The 23,744-nt window shown below is 39.0% G+C and overlaps 2 protein-coding genes across 3 annotated transcripts; both read left to right on the plus strand.

Moving 5' to 3' along the window:
- The first annotated feature begins 3,409 nt into the window (after window positions 1-3,409).
- On the plus strand, window positions 3,410-4,936 carry LOC134240522 (uncharacterized). Its single transcript, XM_062722621.1, has one exon. It carries the CDS (start codon window positions 3,410-3,412, stop codon window positions 4,934-4,936), a length of 1,527 nt encoding a protein of 508 aa, XP_062578605.1.
- A 9,645-nt stretch (window positions 4,937-14,581) lies between these two features.
- Window positions 14,582-19,399, plus strand: LOC134240499 (uncharacterized). 2 transcript variants are annotated; one of them, XM_062722590.1, is made up of 5 exons: window positions 14,582-16,120; window positions 17,079-17,198; window positions 17,295-17,627; window positions 18,019-18,101; window positions 18,194-19,399. In XM_062722590.1, exons 1-5 carry the CDS (start codon window positions 14,896-14,898, stop codon window positions 18,527-18,529), a joined length of 2,097 nt encoding a protein of 698 aa, XP_062578574.1. In that variant the 5' UTR covers window positions 14,582-14,895; the 3' UTR covers window positions 18,530-19,399. The 2 variants fall into 2 exon arrangements, with proteins under 2 accessions (XP_062578574.1, XP_062578575.1); XM_062722591.1 differs by having other exon boundaries at window positions 14,584-16,120; window positions 18,025-18,101.
- The last annotated feature ends 4,345 nt before the right edge of the window (window positions 19,400-23,744 follow it).

Here is a 23,744-nt window from a genome sequence, read left to right on the forward strand (position 1 = left end):
TATATGTTATAACTACGGGCACTAATAATCATCAATATTATATCATAGTGTATTCTCTATTCCGCCATCACAGTAGATAATATAGAGAAAAAACACTATATTGACTAGGGCTGGGTATTGTCCAGAGATTTCGTATTGCAATATATTGCGATATTTGTAACTGTATTGCGATATGTATTGCAATATTTTCCATGTAATAAAAATGGCATTTTCTTGCTATATTTACTTTAATTTACATGCAGAATTTACATATAATTGTGATAAGTAACCAACACGAAGAAAAAATCTTGTTGATTTCATTTAATTTATGCTCTTAAGGTGACTCCACCCTCACAATTTTATAGGTTCAAAGTATAAAAACTGCATTTATTTCCATTTAATATACTTTAAACTTTCCAATTATTGCAAAAAATGTATAGGTCACCATATTATTTAAGATACGAAATATAAATAAACAGAAGTGTATGTCAACATAAAAAATCGCACATTTTTTGTAAACAGTATTATGAAAAATATGTAAAAACTGGTTAAAATGCATAATTCTGATGCTGAATGTTCCTAAATACTTCCTATTTAAAAGATACTTGTGAATTGTGAATATCAAGGAAACTATTTTACAATAAAGCAAATGCCTGAATGAAGAGACCTTAGAAGGAGTTATCGCCCTTGTCAACATTTTTTAAAGATTGATTGATTGATCAAATATAGAAAATATGCATTTTTTTAATTCTTTAACTTAACAATATTTATCATTACACCTATTGTAACGCATTATTCCAAGAGATATTGTTCTATTAGGTATGAATTTAAACTAATTACAGTTTTTGCAAAAACCTATGACATCATAGGAGGGTGGAATTACTTTAAATGTTCCCCAAAAACAACTTCTGTCTTACTGTTTGTCTTAATAACAAACTTTCATAAGTCCTTTTTATAATATGTAATCATTTTGATGACAAAATTCCTTAATCTAAGTATATTGCCAATATATCGATATTACAAAATCGTATTGCGATACGATATTTTTTGTCTTTGTATTGCAATATATTGAAATATCGATATTATTGCCCAGCCCTAATATTGACGCTGCGACCAGGGACCTATATACTAAGTATATAGGTCCCTGCTGCGACCAAGGGTTTTTTGTTTGGACAGCGGGGTGCCGGCCCAGCACGTTTTAGCTAATCTCAGCGAGATGGGTAGAGACTGAAAATTTGGACTAACGTCTACTACTACTAGTAGACGTCAGTCCAAATTTTCAGTCTCTACCCATCTCGCTGAGATTACGTTTTTGCTAGTGCCGTCGCCATTTTGGATTTTCTTGTACTTTTATTATGTAAAGTATTTTTCTTAGGTTAAAGTTTCTTGTATTTTGTATTTTGTTTTATGCTTTGAGCGGATTAGCCGCGAGGTATTTTTACGTGTATTTAATAAATTTATCTCGTGGTTTGTGGGTGTAAATAATGGACCGAGAGATTAGCTCGTTTGGTCTGGGCAGGGGGACTTTGAGACGCGAGGGGGGTGGTACGCTCGCGGAGGGGGAGGAGACCGGATTGGTCTGATAGGTACCCCATTAGAGTGCAGTCCAGAGAAAGTCCCGCCTGTCAAGAGTGTCAAGTTTGCCCCGAGTATTGCTAGCATCCCGATGCCCCAGGAGGGGGGAGGGGGGGCGGATAATGTCACTCAGTATGGGGAGGTGGACATGTCACTCACTCTGGGAGCTATTTCAGAGGGTCTAGGTGACACACCCGGATGGTCCGCATTTTATTCCCTCCTCCAGGAACGACAGCATATACTGGAGGGAGCGGTTGACCGTATCCAAGGGGAAATGGGTCAGTTCCGAGGGGATATTGGTCAGATTCAGAGTAATATTTCCCAAGTTCAGGATGACCTTGGTACAGTAAACAGAAGGGTGGATACCCTAGGTCAGGATATGGGAGCCCTGAGGGGGGCTATTGATGCCATGGGGACTAGTGTGTCAGCGCAGCTGGGGTCTATGGGATCCAACGCTGGGTCTATGGAGACTAATATGGGGGGCCAATTAAGTAATATTACGCAGATGTTGGCTGGCATGATGAAGGCTAGTCAGCCCCAGTCACCCCCACCCACGCAGGACATTAAAGTTAGTCAGCCAGTAGTGAATAGTAGCCAGGGGAGTCCTTGGGTCCCTAGCGCACTACCCGGACATCAGATGCCTGCAGTGACCCCAGTAGTGACCGCACCTGGCGGAGAGTCTATGTCTTTTTCTGTGGGGGAACACAGTGTAAACATGTCTCAAGGTCATTCCTTATCATCGTTTGGCAATGACAGTTTAGCCTCGGGACTTCCGAGTACTATTACTTTGGGTTCATTCGCGTCAGGGGGGGCCGATTACCCAGTGCTTCCCAGCACGGGCCCACCGGTCCCGGGTCATGTTGCATGGTGCACCCGAGTGGGTACTTCCGCGTCCGTGCCCTTAGCGTCCGCGCATCCTAATGTTGCTAACTCGAGTGGTCAGGGCGCTGGCCACTATGGTAGGTTGGTTGGGGAGTCAGTTACATTAGGGGGTAGTCCGTCGCTCGTACCTAGTCATGGGGGTTTGCCTGGTGCCATACCAGGTCATTCGCTAATGACCACCGCGAACCAGAGTCAATTGCCAAGTTTACTTCCCGCTGGAACCCGTAGCTGTGTCAGTAAGAATATTCCGGCCGAGGTCAAAGGGGTGAGATATAACGGGGATGTTGAATGGGGTCCGTTCTATGCCAAGTTCTCCACTATCGCCGAATATCATCAGTGGAGCGATATCCTGACTCTCTGTTTGCCCTAAGTCTTACGCTAGAGGGGGCAGCTCTTAAGTACAATGATATCCTCAGACGACGAGGCGCGCTGTTAAGTTTCCGAGAAGTCGTTCTGCGGATGAAGGAGAGATTCGGTAAAACTTCCCTTAGAGCCGCCTCACAGCTGGAATTTAATTCTATCTGCCAGCGTGCGGACGAAGCTATAGAGCAATGGGGGGGACCGAGTAATGGACACTGCCCAGAAAGCGATTGGTAGCGGAACTTCGCCGGAAGTTTTCCAAGAGCAAATAGTCGTCCGTTTTGCTCTGGGGTGTAATGACGGCGAGGCGGGGCAGCAGTTAATTAATAATCCCCCGGGGACTCTAGAAGAAGCCATTAAGCGAGTCAAAACTTATCAACTTAGTCGCAGAGCTTTAGCCCGCCGGCCGAGAGAGTTAAGATCCCTATCTAGAGACCGTTAAAATGACCGAAGTCAGTCGCCCAATCCGGGCTATTATCGTGCCAGATCAGATTCTGAGTTTCAAGATCTTTGCGTCGCACGCAGGGGGCGCCCAGAGTCAAGGGACCGATCTTGCGTCGCACACAGAGACGGACCTGATCCGAGGGACCATTGCGTCGCATGGAGTTCCCCTATGAGACCGTCGATAAGCTATGACAAAAGCACCTCTATGAAGGATCGACGTGCCAGCAGGGACCGTTCCGAGTCGCCGGATCGGGACTCGTATAAAACATACTACTCCACCGACTCGGGGGACAGCACCCGAGGATCAAGTCCCGAGCGAGGGTCCTCGACGGATCCGTCATCTAATAGGGGACGTTCTCGTGCGCCGAGGCCTATTGAATGCCAAGAGCCAAGGCACTTGCGTCGCGACTGCCCGATCCGCCAGCGTAGGCGTAGATCGGGGACCCCTAAGCCTTGTCTTAAGTTGACGAGTAACAAAACTAAAGACAAACACAGTGCGTCAGACCATGAGACCAAAGTCAAGTTCCATGAGCCGAATGTGAACGCGACCTATGTAATTCCGTCTGTTAGGTCCGGTAGTCAAGCCATCGGTTCAGGGGCGTGGCGTATCCCGATAAGGGTAGGAGGCCAACAAGTGAGAGCAACAATCGACACAGCAGCCGACATAACGATTATATCGAGCGAAGTTTACAAGTCTTTGAGGCTGCAGCCTGAAGTTGTAGGCGATACTAATGTTAGGCTAGCTGGGGAGGGAGCTGGTATGACCGCTCAGTACCTCGGGATTCTGAACTTACGGATCGGGGATTATGATTTTGCTCACCCGATATATGTTGGTCCTCTGCAAGATGATATGCTCCTGGGAATTGATTTCCTGCGCAAGCATGGTATAGAAATTTCATGTAAAGCCGGTACTTTAAGGGCCAAGGGCATTGACACCACATTTGCTATGAGTGTTGATGAGTCAGTACCAGTACTCGATGCGGTTTCAGTCCGCAGAGTGCGGATCCCCCCGCACACTGCCCAAGTTATCGAGGGTACCCTTAGTTCCGATATGCCAGAGTTTATGCTGGAACCAGCTAGCATATTTCCGCCTGGTATAGTAGCTTCGCAAACATACAACGCTGCAGGGAATAGAGCCAAGCTGTGCATCTTGAACTTGACAGACCGAAGTCATATTGTCAAGACTGGCACTAAGGTGGGGATAGCCGTTCCCGCCGATCTAGTCAACGATACTCAGCCCACAGTGCGTCGTGTAACCTTTGAGGGGGATAAGAACTATGACCATATCGCCCCACTCTTAGAGCAGTTAAACAAGACCGCGCCTGTGGAAGTCAGATCTCAGGCAGCGGAGCTAGTCAAAAAATTTGCCGACGTCTTTGCTGTTGATGACCTTGATCTCGGAAGTTTTTCCGAGATCGAACACCGAATAGATACCGGTAACGCGTCTCCCGTCAAACAGCGGATGCGACGCACCCCCGCTGTATTTCAAGGGGAGGAAGAGGGTCATCTCGATAACATGTTAAAAGCCGGAGTCATCCAGCCGTCTTCCTCGGACTGGGCGTCCGCCCCAGTTCTGGTCCGGAAGAAGGATGGCAGCGTCCGTTGGTGCGTGGACGAGCCCTGTAATAAGGTGACAGTCAGGGACACGTACCCTCTGCCACTCATCGAGGAGTGCATGGTAGTGATTCAGCGATAGTCGCCGACGATCGAAAAATCGTCGTTGGAAGCTTGGCGATGCCGACAATCGATAGCTTAACGGCAAAATCGATTGTCGCTATATATATATAGATACCTTAAACATAATGCTAAATCTTAACAATTATTGTATTTTTTTCGTGTTTTGCACCTTTTTTCTCTTGTACAAAGATGGTACTTTGATTATTTTTATGCATCTTCCATGTGCACACAAGTTCCTGACCGTCGTCTGTACTATAATATTATATGATTAAAAAAAATGGTAGCATAGTGTTTAACTTCTGACTGGCCTCTTAATATTTAAACTATAAAAAAAATAATACATAAAATGTGAGTGGAGAGTAGAAAATATCGTTTCATATGAGAACAGAGGAAATTCAGGTTAAAAGACGATTTTTTTAAAGTTGTGCTCTTGTTACATTTAGTGATCAATTCTTTTGCTGCCTATATGAATTATGTCTGATGGAAGGGAATATTATTTAGATTAAGCTACAATTATTATTTTCTAAGCATGTTTACAAATTTTTCGCTGACTCAGTTACCAAAGGTTACAAGCACCGTTTAGTACAGACGACGGTCATGGAGTTGAGATGGGGGATCAGTACATTGAGTCAGTGCGTGACTGACCTGTTCCGCGTGATATTAAGGGCGTAGAGCGTTTTCTCGGGTTCGCCAATTATCACCGTAGTTTCATCCCTCACTTCTCCAGAATTGCGGCTCCGCTGTATGCGGTTACCGGAAAAAGCGGTTTTTGGTGGGGCGACGAGCAGCATAATGCTTTCGAGGAACTAATTCAGTTAATGACTAAACCTCCAGTTCTAGCGATACCGAACAGTACAGGTCATTTCATCCTGGATACCGATGCCTCGGATCATGCCGTAGGCGGGGAATTAAGCCAAGTCCAGGGTGGGAAAGAAAGAACAATAGGGTATGGGAGTGCTGTGCTATCCGCAGAACAGCGCAGGTATTGTACTACTCGTAAAGAGCTATTGGCGGTTATTAAGTTTACAAGACAATTCCGCCACTACCTGCTGGGTCGCGAGTTCACGGTCAGGACCGATCACCATAGCCTGGTCTGGCTAATGAACTTCAAGCATCCGCAGAACCAAATCGCTCGATGGCTCGAAGAACTGAGCCAGTACAATATGCGGATCGTACACCGCCCGGGAAAGAAACATGTCAATGCTGACGCGCTGTCCCGGGACATACCCGACTCATGCCAGGGGTACTCAACGAGAATTAGGGTCGAAGACTTACCGTGCGGCGGATGCCGGTATTGCCGCCGAGCCCACGAGCTCTGGCATGACTTTAATACCGAAATCGACGATGTAATTCCTTTGTCCCAACTCTTTGACGAAACGCCTGTGCCAGCAGAGAGTCCGTCCGCTGAGGGGGGTGAATGTGGTTCGTTAGATCCCACGCTTCGTCAGGCCATTGTTTCCAGTTCTTGGGAAGATACACCCTTGACTGTAAGTGCGTCTGCACTTCCCAGTTTTCAGATTAAGGTCAGTGGGGTGTCGAGTTTAAATCCCAATATTGAGAAAGTTAGTCCTCAAGTCTGTCGGTTAACAGGTGACACTGCGGGAATTTCGCTATCTTCTTACAGTTCCGCAGATTTAGCTCAGAAACAGAAAAATGACGAAGCTATAGTATACCTGCGACAGTACTTAGAGTCTGGGGCCTTACCTACCGAAAGCGACTTAATTATCTGCAGTCCGGAAGAGAAGTGCTATCTTCTGGAGCGAGACTGTTTTTATCTAGACGAGTCAGGTGTTGTTTGGCGAGAACCCGATGACTCGGATGCGTCCCGTCGGCTCCTCGTGCTGCGGAGTCTCCGATCCGAGATCATGCACTTGTGTCATGACATACCGTCCTCTGGTCACCAGGGAATCCAGAGAACTAAAGAACGCCTTAAACAACAGTTCTACTGGTGGCGCATGACAAAGGACATTAAGTTATATGTCAAAACTTGCGACGTATGTGCGAGAAACAAGCGAGGTTCGTTGCCGAACAGATCCGAGCTTAAGAGTTATCAAGCCGGAAGCCCGATGGAAAGGGTACATCTGGACTTTCTCGGGCCACTCCCCAAAACTGATAGCGGAAACGAATACATTCTTATGATGGTAGACAATTTTTCCAAATGGGTAGAGTGTATTCCGCTTCCGTCTCAAACAGCGGAAGTTACTGCTCGCTCCGCTATCAATGACTTCTTTTCTCGATTTGGCTATCCTTACGAAATCTTTACAGACCAGGGCCGTAATTTCGAGAGCGAGCTGTTCTGTAAGATTTGCGCCATGTTAGGGATACATAAAGCCAGGACCACACCCTACCGTCCGTCAGGGAATGGCCAGGTAGAGCGCTACAACCGCACTCTAATGGACGCAGTTCGCTGCTACATCGACGGTCAGCCCAAGTCATGGGATAAGTACCTAGGCCCATTGGCTGGAGCATTGCGGTCCGCGGTAAATCGCCATACCGGTTATACCCCAAATCGTTTAATGCTGGGTCGTGAAGTAAATATACCAGCAACCTTGATGTTTGCCCCACCGCCTTCCACGTCTTTTCAAAATGGGGAGGAGGGTGAGGTGGACAGATACGTACGGGACCTCGAAGAGAATGTTCAAGGCGCGCACGACATTGCCCGCAAGAAACTTAAAGTCGCGCAGAAGGCCATGAAAAGGTCGCATGACATTAAGGTCTGTACCAGCAAGTTCAAGGTCGGAGATTTGGTATACTGGCGTCGCAATGCCGGAAAAAAGGTAGAGTCAGTTTGGAAGGGTCCTGGGGTAATAATTGAAGCCAAGTCGGACACAATATTTGTAGTCAAATCTCGGCGCGAGGTCAAGGTTATGCACCATGACAAGCTTAAAAAGTGCGAGGCCAGGCAACTCCCCAAATGGTTAGTTATCTACTAGTATCAGAATAAGTTGCCTGGACAGTCAGTAGCCCGAGATGGGGACAGTTCTCCTGTACATGACGTGGTTGCACCGCTGGGGACCGCGGACTCAGCAATATGTCCTGAGAGCCCGGGGAGTGGGGGTCACCCGCAAGTGAGCCCCAAGCCAGCGGAGTCAGTAGGTCCGTATATGGGTACTCGTAAGCGGGTTAGGTAAAGACAAGATCCGCCCGTACAGCCCAAGTCGCCCAAAAGACCTAGAGCCACTAGGGGAACTAAAACCAGAAAATATTGTGTTTGTTTGCAGTCTAATCCCAAGGGGATGATGGTGCAGTGCGACAGCTGCCGGGACTGGTTTCATCCTGGGTGTGTGGGTTTTAGTGAGGATTATGCTAAATCAGTACCTCAATTTATCTGCCCCGAATGCAGTCCCGTCGATGTTTGTCGCGACTAGTTTGGAGGATTATGTCCCCGCAGGGATGCGGGGTCAGGTGCAGCTATTTTAATTTTAGTTTTCTTTTATAGTTTGTCCCATTGTAACGGGCTGGAACGCCCTCTTTTCAAAATGGGGAGGAATGTGGTGGTCCTGGAGGTACTGGGCACGAATTGCCCTGCTACCTCAGATCACATGGTATACGTCACAGCACCTGTTGTGACGTGTACCTATCCTCGCTCTCTTTTGTGTTACATGCTGCAGAGAACGGACGTGTCTCTGTTAGCTCCGTCATTATTGTATTTTATATGTAATAACTGCGGGCACTAATAATCATCAATATTATATCATAGTGTATTCTCTATTCCGCCATCACAGTAGATAATATAGAGATACACTGTATACTGAGGTATACGACATGTGGTTTTAAAGAATGATATAAAACTTGTAGATAGAATTTCTAAGGCATTAGAATGAGGTTTTCATGGAAGTTAGCACACCCATTCTTACAATAAAACAATCCCCCCCAAAAAAGGCTCAAATTCGAAGATATAGCTTACTAGTGACATTTGGCGCGAAAAGAGCGATTCACCCCTTTCGTAGAATATAAATGGACTGATCCAGTAGTATAGAAATGCAGAAAACAGGATACACGGACATGTTGAAACGGCGAATCACATGGAATAATCTGTTCCATGCAAAAAGAGTAAAGGAAGTAAACACTGCAGTATTTTGCATCAGTAATATCATTCTGTTTTTTGAAAACTGTTTCTTTTAAAATGCAGGTAAAGAATTCCCAATGCAAATCAGCTTGCACAAAATCTAGCTCTTTAGACATGATCGCACACTTTCGGATCTTGGAAATCTCAATCATTATACAGCCTAACGCCGTGACGTCAGGCAATCACTTAATCGAATACGTCATATCACCTAATCAATTGAATAGGTCGTATTACCTATTCAGCTCGAATAGATGATATCACCTACCGGTACTAGTTTTCAAATAGGTGATACATGTACAGTCATTTTACCAGTAACGAATATTTGCCAGTATCGAATATTTTTTTTATTTAAATATTCTAGAAAAACATAGTGAAGGGTTTTTAAAATCTTACTAGGTTAATACAATAAAAGGATAAATATTCTACCACTGTGTTGTGATTTTGTAATATCTGCATGATTATTTCCCACAATATTTACAATTTGAACCGATGACCTAGATTTTAACACGCGCAAGTGCAAGTCTAAGAAAACGAAAGTGTGTCGAGAAATACGTCTAAATAAAAAATTTGATATGTTGTAGATCCAGATTGTGTATGTAATCAATATTTAGGATAAATACAAAAAGATAGAACATTAAATTCAACGAAAATTGACTTTTGAATGAAATTTAACATCTAAACTTACCACGTGTTGTTTTCTTAGTTACGAATCACGAATTTTGGAAGAACGAAAAATGCCGTTTTACGGGATGCAAAAACAAAGAAACTGACAGGAGTGAAAATACTATCAAAACTATTTATAAGCAAAAATATTCCATGAAAATTATGACTCAGAGATGATTGATTTAATTATAATAACGCATGTCACTAAACACTAAAAGTTTCTCATAAAATGCAACATTTTTCATATTGTTTAGTTTTAGAAAAATAAATCATTTGAATCAACAAGTAATGCTTATGAATATACTTTATGTAGAATTTTCTTGAAGGTATATTTCTACAATAATTTCGACCAACCGGTTTCATTTAATAAGTCAGCAACAATAGAGGGCAACTGATTCGATACTGAAAAATCGATTCGAAACTAGGAAAAAAAGGGGGGGTGTTATTTTTGACAGCTATGTCCCTGTACCGTTTATATTTTGGAAATTTTTGTACCACTTGTTTGCAGAGCTTAGAAATACAAATTAAACAACAACAAAGAAAATTTGGAAATTCAAAGATATGGGTTGTATTTAATACGTAACTAGAAACCGATTCGTTACTGTTAAAATGACTGTATTACCCTCTCATTTCTAATAGGTGATATCATTGATTCAATAAGGTGATATAACTGATTTGATAAGGTGATATCATTGATTCAATAAGGTGATATAACTGATTTGATAAGGTGATATCATTGATTCGATAACGTGATATCACCTATTCGAATAAGTGATATCACCTCATCAAATCAGGTGATATAAGGCCATGCAAAGTTAATTACTTGGTTCTCAGGCCTTTTTTCAAGAAATATGATGAGTGAGGGAGGCATTCTTTTTCTTTTTTATTGCCCCCAAAACATGATGAGGCAGCTTTTTACATTGTACAAAACCTCAAAAAATGATGAGGGAGGTGATTTGATGTTTATATTTTATTGATTTAGCAATAAAAAGGGTCAGTGAGGCACCCTTGGAAGAGATGAGGGAGGGCCTGAGAAGCAAGAAATTAATTTTTTTTTTTGCCTAACCTATTCAATTTGAATGAATGATATGACTTATTTGAATATATGATATCATTAAATGACAATAAATACCAAAACGATGCCTCATTATTGTGTGAACTGACTTATTTGCCTGACGTCACGGCGTCAGGCACTGCTAAGGATCAATATTTCCTAGGTGCGAAGCTACGAGGTCACAGTTAGCCAGCAAAATTTTGTGCATGCTGATTATCATCGGATTTTGCTATATATGCGTTTAACGGTTTCAGCAACAACAGTTAGCAGAAAAATAACCATATTGCTGATTCAGTACATTGATGTATTTATTTCTCTTAGCTTTTTGCTAGCAGCTATTTATTTCCTGCGAGTTCTTATATGGACTTGTCCGTTTGACCTTTTTTCTGCGTTTCTATACCACTGGATTAGTCCATTTGTCTTCCACCAGTTCGCGCCAAAATGTCACGTGTAAGTTTTTGCGCCCTTTTCCTGGACTATTCTATTGAATGGAAATGAAAACTGCATGAATAATATAAAGTCTGTTCTTTTTTGTCGGAATCCTGGTCGAGCTTTGGAAAAAAACATATCGGTGATATTGTAAAGTGAGTTAGAAGTTACATCATTTTAAAAAGTAATAAAAACGGAACGAACAAAAACCTCTTAGAGGATGTACTGCTCGAATATACATCATACCCCCCCCCCCCCTCCACTCTAGGGGGTTTCCTCCACAGAGTATAAACTTATGAAAGTGCCCTCTCACATTTCAGAATTGAGAAAAATTATAAATTATTACTTTTTTGCTCGTACAAATATTTTTGATGTGGACCCCTTATCCCTGGGAAAACTTTCTGAATCCGCACCTGTCGCCATTCATATATCGCCGTCAAGTATGTTGGGTCATTTAAGAATACAGGGTTTTAATTATTTATCCCACGTTTCCAACAATCTTTGATGCTCTGGTATACCCAAGAGACTATTAAACATATTCTGCATGTCAATCATATCCGTTACGATTCCTAATTTCTTCTAATTGTCATATTTTCAGCTGTCATCCTCAAAGCCTATGCTGTATGCAGTTGAATCTAATTTATATAACCTTTACATATAGCCATGCTTTCCAGTATTAATCAATTACATTAGTGTTTTTCCTTATGTACTTCATCCTCTAAAGCCATTTTTAGACTCGCGGAGTGAGGTCTTCATCTTTACGTCGCGGGTTTGAATCTACAGCGGGACATGTACACGATTTCATTTTAAAGTCATATATGGCGTATTTTTGATAAGTTCAGACTTAACTAAAATTAAAAAGATCTTCCTATTTGTTTTGTTTCTTTATATAAAGATAGGACTTTCCTGTAAATTACACAATTTAAATCAATCGCGTTTCATACATATCAGAAATTTAAAACAATATCTGATTTATTTTTGAATCGGAATTAAATAGCAGACACAGTTTAAAGTCAATCTAACTATAGAAACGACGGGATTTTTTAGTTCTAAATCTGAAAATTTGAATTCGAACGTAAATAACAAATATAATGTAAATCTACACTTAATCTCGTATTTTTTTTTTATTTTTTAGCTCAGATATACGGAAGCCCATTGGTGCCAACCTGTATATATAAAGGAAAAGTGATATATAAAAACGAACCTCTATATATAAAGGAAATGCGATATATATAAAGAAAACCTGGATATATATAAAGGAAATGCGATATATATAAAGAAATCCTCGATTTATATATAAAGGAAATGCGATATATAAAAAGAAAACCTCGATATATATAAAGGTATTGCGATATATGTAAACAAAACTTCGATATATTTCCACTGCCTGACCTTTAACATGTTAAATGACCTACATTACAACAGAGACTTCGCCAACATATGATAAGCTGCTACTGGTCCAATAATTTGATTACAATCATTTGATGTGGCTGTTTCAGGATGGTATTTAGCGTGTTGTGTTTTCTTCCTTTGTGTATCTTGATAATTATTACGATTAAAACTAAAGCTAAAACACTGTGTTCTTCTTACATTTCAGACGTGTTGGGCAGAATTACACCAATGAGTGACTTTTCGGCTTAAAATGTATATTACATAGCACTAAATGTTCGGGGGTCTTTTTCAATTGAAATATAATTTAGTGCAAAAATACAAGTGTGTTTTATCATGTTTTATAAGTTCTTAAACGTTTTACTATGTTTTTACATGATGTAGATTTTCAAATCGATTTAATGTACGATATGTGGGACAAAAATCTGCAGTTTAATTATGTAAGTGTGCATGCACTACATCGTTTCTTTTTATTTATTTACAAATACTTTACTTTTTTTCCACCAAAAAACCCTTAAATTATTATATATACGGTAATAGTACATGTCGCTTTCTTCCTTCATATTCAGATGAAGAGGATACCTTCATCTCTCCCCTCTCTCCCATTCCGATTCTTTTTTTTCTTTTTTTACAATCAATGGACATACTAGTAAATATATTTTTATAATGAATTTAAAAAAATTTGAATTAGGGCATTAAAAAAGTACTTGTTAAGACTCCACGTTTAACATTATATTTTCATAAATTCTCAGTTGTGAAACCAAAGTAGTAAGTTTGGTAAAACGAAAGAAAAAGAAAGAAAGAAAAAACAAGGTAGGTTGTAAAAAAAACAAAGTTGATCAAAATACATGTAAAGCCAATAAAACACAGAAAATACGATAGATATGTTACATTAAAAGTTTAAATCTGAAATTTAAACTTATCTGTAACTATCTAGATAAGTTTAAACTTTAGATTTAAACTTTTAATGTATCACATATAATTCATTATGAATGCATTTTAATTTAATGCTCTTCTTCTCAAATAAGTGCATTATTTTAAGTAGTGTTACAATTACAGTTCATTGATATATGCATGTACAAACAAATAAACACTATTAAATAGCAACATTTTGCAGATTCTGTGACAGTTTTGAGTACTGTATAACTGATTTCCCCCTGCCAGGAGTTAATCTGTATATAATCTTGATGGACAGCTGAGGTCACGCAGTGGAAAATTTTCTCTTTATATATATCGCATTTCTCTTTATATATATCGAGGTTTTGTTTATATATATCGCTTTTCTCTTTATATATATCGAGGTTTTGTTTATATATATCACATTTCCTTTATATATATCCAGGTTTCGTTTATACATATCGCATTTCCTTTATATATATCCAGGTTTTGTTTATATATATTGTATTTCCTTTATATATCGAGGTTTGCTTTTATATATTGCATTTCCTTTATATATAGAGGTTGGCACTAATGGGCTTCCGTACAGATACGCCATATATAGCTTTAAATTTGAGATACAAACAATATATACGTTTTATATAAAATGTGTTCTTTTTTCCATTGCTCTAATGAGTATCATACAACTTAAAATGAATGCATGATGTTTTGTGCAACATCTTTATATTTTTCTCTTGTGAAATAATTTACCCCACACCCCCCCTCCCCAATGTAAAGGTTTATAAATTATCATGCTTATTGGTTTTATAGATTTTGATGGCATTAGTCAGGCAAGCTTTTTAAAAAGCTGTTACTTGTCTTGGTTTATTTTCTGAAAATGCAAACTTAACATTCCTTTCTTTCTTTAATCAACTTTCATTACAAGTTCACTTGTGTGAAGTAAAGTAGTTATATTGCAGCGTTTATTAAAAAACATAAAATTTATCAGAAAGGACAATACGCTCAAAAGATGTTTTTGTTGAATGGATTTATGAAAATATATTTTGTATATCCACATCGTTTCCGTATATTTATTTAGTATCTCAAGGATCATTTTTCTTTCCGTCACATATCGATAGAAAAAAAAGAGAAAAGTATAAAACACGCCATTTCCTCTTACAGTCAAGGCCGATTGCTCCGGCTTCACGCAGGTGCGTGAATTTCTTTCACTGCAACGAATACTGAAGGTACAATTTCGGTTCGAGGTGGGCCTTGAAAATTCCGAATTTAATAAGTTAATAATCATGTTTACTAATGTCTAAAACAAACGTTATTAAATTCACCTTTTTTCCTCGTGTGCTAAAATACGAATTGAAACAGGAAGTATTTCCACTAACGCTGAACTTCCCTATATGATTTTCAATACTATCAATAGTGTTCCTTCCTTTAATTTGACAAATGACCAACATTAAAACGAATATATGATAGTGAAATAAAAATGGAGGCTAGGGCGAAAGCCGCTTGGTCTATGGAGAACTACACCATTCATGACGTGGTGTATAAGATGGGTCTCCCGCGCACGGTTCGTGTGACGGAGGGGGTCTACAGCCAAAACGAGCAGGAGAGCTTATCCACGGGAGATGTCGTACGTTTGGACGCTATCAGTGAAATCAAACGCATAGTAACGCGAGCTAACTTATTGGACGAAGAGGTCACAGACCTACAGATTCCTCTTAATTTCCAAGGTGAAGTTTATGTCTACACTGGAAAAGAAACCGTGTACAAATCAGTGCAGGAACTCATTCAGCTTTTCCCGGGATTTGTACATGTGGACTCCCCGATTAAGGCCGTGACACTGGAGAATAACAATGAGGAGGAAGTGGACCTGGGCTGGGGCGCCTGTCTTAAGCTGGAGCGGGTGGTCAGTGGACAGGGGTTACACTGTACTTATGGGGAACGGAAAATCTGCTTGCGTCCTTTTCAAAGAGGAAAATTTTCTCGTATCCCTAAAAACGATATAATGCAACTTAAGGATGTGATAAGAAATTTCTCGTTACCAGTAAATGTAAGATTCATGGATAAGCTTCCTGAACTAAATGCAGTGTTAGACACAAATAAAGTGAATTGTTTTTCTCTGGAACGTGTGGAGTCGTTGGTAGCCATTGTGGGATCTATTCTTAATTCTGATGGATCTAGAGTATCGGCAAACCAATTGATGATAGCACTGACCCAGGCTACTGATGTAGAAGTTCAAATTAGTCTGACGGAAGAGAACAAGTCAATGTTTAGCAGCCCCCAAAATAGTCCTCTGACGTCCAAAAAACGACCACCACCCGTCCCGAAAAGATCCAGCAGCATACCTAGTTCTTTTGGAAAAAGTCTCCCACTACAGTCAAACCTTTATCAGCAGGACACTTCTACAATGGCAGAGAAGGCTAAAATTGCTTCAGTGACACCTCAGCCTCCCAACAGGGGATATAAGACCATGTTAACAAATATTTTAGGAACAAAACCACCTGTTCTTCCCCCGAGGAAAATGTCAAATCCGGAAAGTTTCACACAACCCAGAAGGGGCTCAGTCGACACGGGCTCCGAGAATAGACTATGTGCGGTGCCGCCCCTTCCGGCCCGTAACAGGTCCAGACCCCCTAGTGACGATACACACGATCTCACACTTACTGGAAATATATTGTCGAGGTCTCCGGATGTCGCCAAAAAACCCGGTACGTTATATTCAATTTTATTTAGAATCTTCTACATCTTCCAAGCAGTCATTTTTGTCTTAACTAAATTTTGGTTGTGTACGAGTATATATAACTGAGTGAGGTTTTGTTGGAAACATTTTGAAAGACATTCTGAAAAAAAGAAATAGCTTTAAAAGACCCCTTCTAACATTACATTTTCATTTAGGAAACCAAATTGTCAAAGTGCTTTAAAGTGTATCTATGACATTTGTTGCATTAGGGAAATATTTAATTTAATAAATTTTAATAATTTTTATGAGCTGTTTGTAATTTCATAAAATAGTTGAAATGTGAACAGTCAACGTAATTAACTCCAAATTATCAATTGAAAAGCTGTACAACAACTATCAACCAGAAGTCTAGCACAAAAATCTTTTAGTGTTCCTTTTTTTTTTTTTTTTTTTTTTTTACTTTTTTGCGTTCTATTGTCCTCTGGTTTGAAAAACGAGTATGAAGTTTATATATGTAGTAACCATGATTTTCTGATTAAAATTCGCAGTATCTAGTTATGACTTATGTCGGGGTAACTATAAACAGTAACTTAAAATGATACATGCCTATGGCGTCAAGTCTTGATAAAAAGGTAAATTAAAGTTCTGTAATTTCATTCGTTGTTTTCCTTCACCGGTCCTTTCTATCAGCCTCTCTTTCGGAATGATATAAATTATAGTTCAAGGTCAGCTGCTCCATGGCTTTGCCATTGATGTAAGGACGAAAACTGTCTCAACTTAAATATCCCATTTCGTACAAATAGATGTGTGATCATTAGATCCTTGTTGATAGATTGCCAGTGTACAGAGATAAAATGGAAATATTCAAAAGTAAATCTTTAAGGGTCCTCTCTCATTAACTGTGCTAGACTATAAATGAAGAATTACTGTGAACAAGTGAAGCCGTGCATGTGAGAAATGTGGATCATGAAACTTTTATTTTCTAGAAACCGTGACTTTAAACAAATTACCACCGAACATCGGGAGGGAGCTCTTCAACAACTCCTCTAAAAGTGGCGACAGGAATTCCAAATCGAGCACTCCAACCAGACCGCTGTCCAATACCTGTAAGTTACTATAAATGACCACTCTTCGTATCAGTATTTTTAGGCAGTGATTTATTTAGGTGGGTTTATTTGAAACACTAATGTTATTTGTTACAGCCAGAGCAGACTCTAGTCATGACTCGGAAAGTTCTGACGGGCCAAATGAGGCAGATTACATATCCATGGAAGACGCAAAGGAAATCAAAAAACAGATGAAGCCGACCATCCATAAAACGCGACCGGTCCCACCGTCCCGTGATCGAGGGAGTAACTCGTCACAGAAACTCGACCTACCGCTTACAAACTCAGACAATCTTGTGTCAGCGTCCCAACAAGATCAACTCTCTCGCGGCAGGTTAGTTTCACCCCGTTTGGAACAGCGTTCAGCATTCACTTCTCCGAGGACTTCGATTAAAAGAGGACTTATACCAGAGCCTCCAGCTATCGAGGGTAAGGCAATTCGAGTACAGTTAAATACGAGATTAGTATTTTATTTCAATATCAAAAAGAACTAGCGCGCATTGATTGACATTCGACTGGAATTTCATTTATCTACCACTTCAATTTTTGGGATACTTTTGACGAATCGGGACCCTGTGAATATAAAAAAAAGAAACGTTTCCTGAATGTAAAAAAAATTCAATCTGTTCACCCTTGTGTCATACGTGTAATCAGTGTTATATAAATAATTAAGCCCAGAAATAAAATTAAGGAAAAGTCCATTTTGTATGACCTGTTTCAGATATTGAGGTTTTGGTCTTTTTTCAGATAAGGGGGATGACTAGACATCTGGTTTGTTCGGTTACATATATGTGTGTAATGACAACACGTTCTTTTTCAGATACAGAAGTGGTGACTAGACGTCCAGTGTTTTCGCCAGCGGCATCCCAGAATCTTGACGAGTATTACTCCAGCATCCCAAAGGTTGTGTATTACACATTTATCTTTACATAAAAGCTTCTGATTCGTAAATTACATGTATTTACATGGTTTAAACTGACATTAACCTTTTTTAGACGTATCGACAAAGCCTTGTTCTGGTTCACAAGGAGCTTGTAAGTCGACAGCATGAGAGCCCCCAGAAACCGACAGGGGCTGTGTCCCCCATCTCCCGACTCCCCTCCCCACCCGTACCGAACTTCTCCAATCTGTCGGTGGCAGAATTAGTCCACTGTTTCCGTGAATGTCGCCTTAACGAACTAGCTGCTCTGTGTGAGAAGGAGGGGTTGGACGGGTGCTTTATCGATAAGCTGACGAACGCTGACCTCAGCCGGGAACCATTCAACTTGACCGTCCTTCACCGAATGAAGGTCGAGCAGATCAAACAAGGATGGAGACCATTTTACAACTGATTGAGCAAAATAAGGAGAAAAACTTGTGTCCGATTTTGGATGTGTTAGGGTGTGTCAACGTGAAATTTGATAGAGAATGGTGAATTCGCTGTCTCTGATAAGCGTTTGGATTTTTTTTGTGAGTGACAGGAGAACTTTTTTCCGATAGGAAGTTTTTGTAACCAATGAATATTAGATTCACTTTTTTCAAAGGATCGATTTGAAACGGAAGTTATTCTAACGAATGAAATTAGAGAAAATATGAATTTTGTTCCAAAATGCCCTGCTTGCTTTCTGTCCAGATGACACAGAGGTGTGCTGCCTATATGGTTCATATCATTTTATGATCTCCAAAGAGCGAGCTGGTAAAGCTACAGAGCGTGGAATGTGTTGGTTTACAATGATTAGCATTCAATGTAAATTTCGTGCTGAATAAAGAAATGTGCGTATATTTAGAGGAAATTTCATTGACAATTTTTTTCTTTGAAATCTCGGATGACCCAATACCCATGACTCACTGAAAGGTGGAACATCCAGTAACGGTAACCCAGAGTTACGATTCTATCTTAATTAAACAGTGAAAGTAATGTCAATTGGCCATGCTCTAGATTGCCAAATCAAATTGTCATAACTTAATTTCCGACTTTACTATCAAGAGTCAAATGTCTTAATGTCGTTTCTCAAGTAACTATCTTTCTGTATTGCCACTATTATCGTATGTCCATTATTTAATGTCCAGTGTGAAATGACTTACAGACTGTTTTGTCATGTGACCATAATTTTACTGACAGGAAACAACTAACCGACTGTATTGTCACATGTTCATCACCTTACCGAATGTATTGTCACGTGTCCATTAACTTACCGACTGTATTGTCACGTGTCCATTAACTTACCGACTGTATTGTCACGTGTCCATTAACTTACCGACTGTATTGTCAAATGTACTTGAACTTACCGACTGTTTGTTTCAAATGTCCATTTACTAACCGATGGTATTGTCACGAGTCAATTACTTTAGGAATCCAGTATATGTAGGGTAGATCGAACCCACTTTTTGTCCCCCGCTTTCGCGAAAGCGAGGGGACATTAAATCTCATTCGTCTGTCAGTCTGTCAGACAGTCTGTCTGTCCATCACAAAAACTTTAACCTTGCTCATAACTTTTGATTTAGTGGAGTTATGACTTTCATATTTCAAATATGTATTTCTACTGACAAGACCTTTCTTAGGGTACCACCAAACTTGACCTTCTGAACTTGACCTTGGAGTTTGAAATACTTTTACACAAAAATTCCAAACTTTTAGTTTGGCCATAACTTTTGAAGGGTAGATACTAGGGCTTTCATATTTCACATATATATTCTTTGTGGCAAGCCCTTTCATTGGATACCAGCAACTTTGACCTTTTGACCTTGACGATTTCTGTACTTTTGAAAAAACTTTAACCTTGGCCATAACTTTTGAACGGTAAGGGCTCAGGCTTTCATACTTCACATATGCTATTCTTGTGAGGAGACCTTTCATTGAATACCAACAACATTGACCCTTTGACCTTGACCTTGGAGTATGACCTACGTTTTGAAAACTTTAACCTTGGCCATAATTTTTGAATTGTTTGGGCAAGGGCTTTCATACTTCACATATGTAATACTTGTGGAAAGACCTTTCATTGGATTTAAAGAAGTTTGTGCTTTTTGAAATATAATAAAGTATGCAAGATTTTTTAAAGGGACATAGACACAGTTTCAGCTGAAAATTTCCAAATTTATTTTTTCATTTTTTATGTTTACAAATACTTATCCAGTGTATTTTAAATGATTATCAGAAATTTGAATTTCAGTTGTCGAGATACAAGACAGATTTAGAGCTCCAAACTAGTGTTATGTAAACAAGGCCCGTGTCGTGTTTTTGTTTACATAGGTTAATGCAGTTCCATGCAGATTTTTTCAATAAAGAAATTAATTCTGAATACCAAAAACAGTTTTTAATGATTTACTGAATCTTGTTTTGTTATAGATATGATATCTTATATATGTTAACAAGAACATGACACGAGCCTTGTTTACATTTTGAAGCATTTTAAGTTAAATTCTGTATCTCTTTTGAAAATCAACAAATGAGGTTCATTTTTTGTTGATCAATTTAAATTTCCTTAGTTAGAAATTGTTAACATTAACATTGGTTTTCAAAAAATCTGTTGAAACTGTGTCCATGTCCCATTAAAAGATTTTGAGGAATTTCATTCTTAGAAAGAAGCATTTTGTACATGTATAACTGTGTTACTTGTGTAAGGTAAAATGTGCCGTCTGAGTTATATGTGATATGTTTGTATGTCCAATAACGCGGATTGTTATCTGTTTGGCAGCTTAATGTGTCTGAATGTATTATCATCAGTACTTTACTCTGTGTTTTCATTGTATGGTAATTTTTATGTTGTCAATGTACTTAAAGACGTCCTGATATATGGAAATATTGTTTGTGTTTTTTTTTTCGAATCAAAAGTTGCTTAAAACTTATATAAAAATTTCGGACTTTCATTTCCCATTTAATGCCACAATAAACCGTCTATCAACATGCTGGTATCAATCATTTAGATTTTGAACTGAACGGTTGTCAGTACTTATATTGACATGTTGTAAATTTTGCATTTGATGCCACACAGTAAAGTCTAAATTTAACAGGACACTTTACAGCAATAGAAAACATTCCTCCTCTAGAATGTTTCGATATTTTAGGCCAAAAAAATTAATTTCTTGGTTCTCAGGCCCTCCTTCATCTCTTCCAAGGGCGCCTCATTGACCCTTTTTATTGCTAAATCAATAAAATAAAAACAACAAATCACCTCCCTCATCATTTTTTGAGGTTTTGTACAATGTAAAAAGCTGCCTCATCATGTTTTTGGGGCAATAAAAAGTAAAAAAAAAAATGCCTCCCTCCCTCATCATATTTCTTAAAAGGCCTGAGAACCAAGGAATTAATTTTGCATGACCTTAGCATACTTATTTTTTTTAAATGTCAATTTAAGCTACTACATTACTAATACTATAGTACATAGTATACACTATGAAGGACAGTATTCAAGCAATTCTTTTTTCGTTGTGTTACACATGCACTAACAATCTTGTGCGAGTATTTCGTTCATGATAATCACGGCATATTTCGCTCCATAGACCTACTCTTTCACTTAAAAAAATTGGATTCTTAACCACCGGACCCCTTCTGTTCATATCAAAGGGCATGGACGTGTAAATTAAAAAAATACTGTTTTTTTTTAAAATAGATATTTATTTAACGATCAAACATAAGTTCTTAGTCGAGTGCACTTTCCTTTTTTATTCTCAAAATGGGCATCAGATACACAAAATATAATGCTCCAAAAGGATGACTCCGGAACTTCAGAAGTATACTTGTATTATCTGTGTTTAATTTATGATGTACTTGTGTATTAAATTATTTAAAGTCAATGTACAAGATCTAGATCAGGGATTTTAAAGGTATACAACATATCGGTAACTGCACTCCCTTGGATTTTAAATTATATCAGTAGATAATAAATCATATGTACATGCATATGCATTTATATTACACATCCTATGCATATACATTTATTTATTTACTTTCCTGTTTTGTATCTTGCATCCATTGCAAGTCAATCGCTTCTTTAAAGGAAAAAAATGTTGTAAATAAGAGATGAACCATTAGAATGAAAAGAGGAGTAGAAATATCAGCATATTTGGCTTTAAGTTGTTGCTCACGCGTTTTTAGACTTTTTCAAACGGCCCAAACATGGTTGTAGGTAAGAAGACATTAAACAATATAAACAGAAACGGGGGAATTTATTTCACTGTCGGTTTCAAATGTGACATACAATACAGACATAATATCAAGAGTTTACAGGAAGATAAGAGATTGTATTTCATTGTTTTAAAATATACAGGATATTTTTTACTTCAAACAATTAAACATATGTCACGACTATTCATGAGCTAAAAGAAAGAACGTTTAATTATTGGATAATCACTTTTAAAGACACCATTTTTGCTTTAAGAATATATGGCATTCCAAATAAAATGCTTTGCATGGAATTCAAAGAAAAGGACTGCGACAGGGATGTCTTCTTTCACCACTGCTCTTTACTTTCTACATAAACAGGCTTCTGAAAATCGCTACCACTCAGGTCAATAAAGGAAATGGAGATCCCACCATGCCTTTGGGATTGAAAATACATCTATATAAAATGTAGTAATATTTATGAAATTCCGACGCCAGTTGAAGGATCGGGGTACCCTATATTTAAGACCTTTTAAAGTCCTCATTATTAACTATATTTATGTCACCTGTAATAATGTGTCCAGCAGGACTATAGTTATATGACGAGAAAGAACATGAACATGATGGAGGATTGTGTTTCAGATACTCAGTATCCAGGCCATGTAAAGTTTTTTGAAATTGAAAAGTGAAGCAATGGTCGATGTATATTTGTAGGAAATACAAGGTGTAATCTTTTAACTTGAAATATGGTAGAATACAATACTGGACCCTTTTGTGATTAAGAATATTACTTATATTAACCGCGTCAATTCCTTTATTGGCATATTGAAGTAAAGGAAAAGACGGATTGTTTTAGGTGCATTTTCTTCTGTAAAACGTGTAAAAAAAATGGGCCGATGCTACGTGTCCGCATCTTCATACCTTTAACTACAAATGTATTTACATGTACCACCATTAAGGCGTGGGGTGTACCTTTAAAAAAATACAATCGAACTCTTCAAATGATAAAAATGTACATTTTATGATAAAAAGGAAGTATTTATTACCAGTTTTGAGAGTAGTAGTGTAAGATACATTGCAACCTAGCTACTAGCTTGAGCTTGTAGGTTAACTCTTTAGTTAATCAAATATGTAGGGTACTGGACTGGCAAGCCAGAGGCCTCGGGTTCAATCCCCAGCAGAGGCAATCAAATGGCTACGCTACATTTGGCGCCCACGTCGGAACCGGTATGTTCTCTGGCGGATGAGAGTGATTGCTCCTAGAACTTCGAACCAAATGTGTTGGCACCCCAAAAGATATGAGGACATCTCATTTTCTGGATGGGGCAATGGAGTAATAAAATGGCTCTGTTGCATGTGTATTATGCGAGCAGATCTTCATACTTTTTATTGCTATTTGTGAACTTGACATCAGCTCTGTGAGTATTTGAAAGATGGTTTTCGTATTCTAGTATTTGCTATAA

Source organism: Saccostrea cucullata, unplaced genomic scaffold, assembly GCF_032062105.1.
Source record: "Saccostrea cucullata isolate Sc308-1 unplaced genomic scaffold, CSIRO_AGI_Scuc_v1 ctg175, whole genome shotgun sequence".
NCBI classification, from domain to species: Eukaryota; Metazoa; Mollusca; class Bivalvia; order Ostreida; family Ostreidae; genus Saccostrea; species Saccostrea cuccullata.

Excerpts from the sequence above, each read along its gene's own strand:
- LOC134240522 (XM_062722621.1), top strand. The coding sequence starts at position 3,410 with ATGAGACCGTCGATAAGCTATGACAAAAGCACCTCTATGAAGGATCGA.
- LOC134240499 (XM_062722590.1), top strand. The coding sequence starts at position 14,896 with ATGGAGGCTAGGGCGAAAGCCGCTTGGTCTATGGAGAACTACACCATT. Across the intron at positions 16,121-17,078 it reads GGATGTCGCCAAAAAACCCG|AAACCGTGACTTTAAACAAA; the intron begins GTACGTTATATT and ends TTTATTTTCTAG. Across the intron at positions 17,628-18,018 it reads AGAGCCTCCAGCTATCGAGG|ATACAGAAGTGGTGACTAGA; the intron begins GTAAGGCAATTC and ends GTTCTTTTTCAG.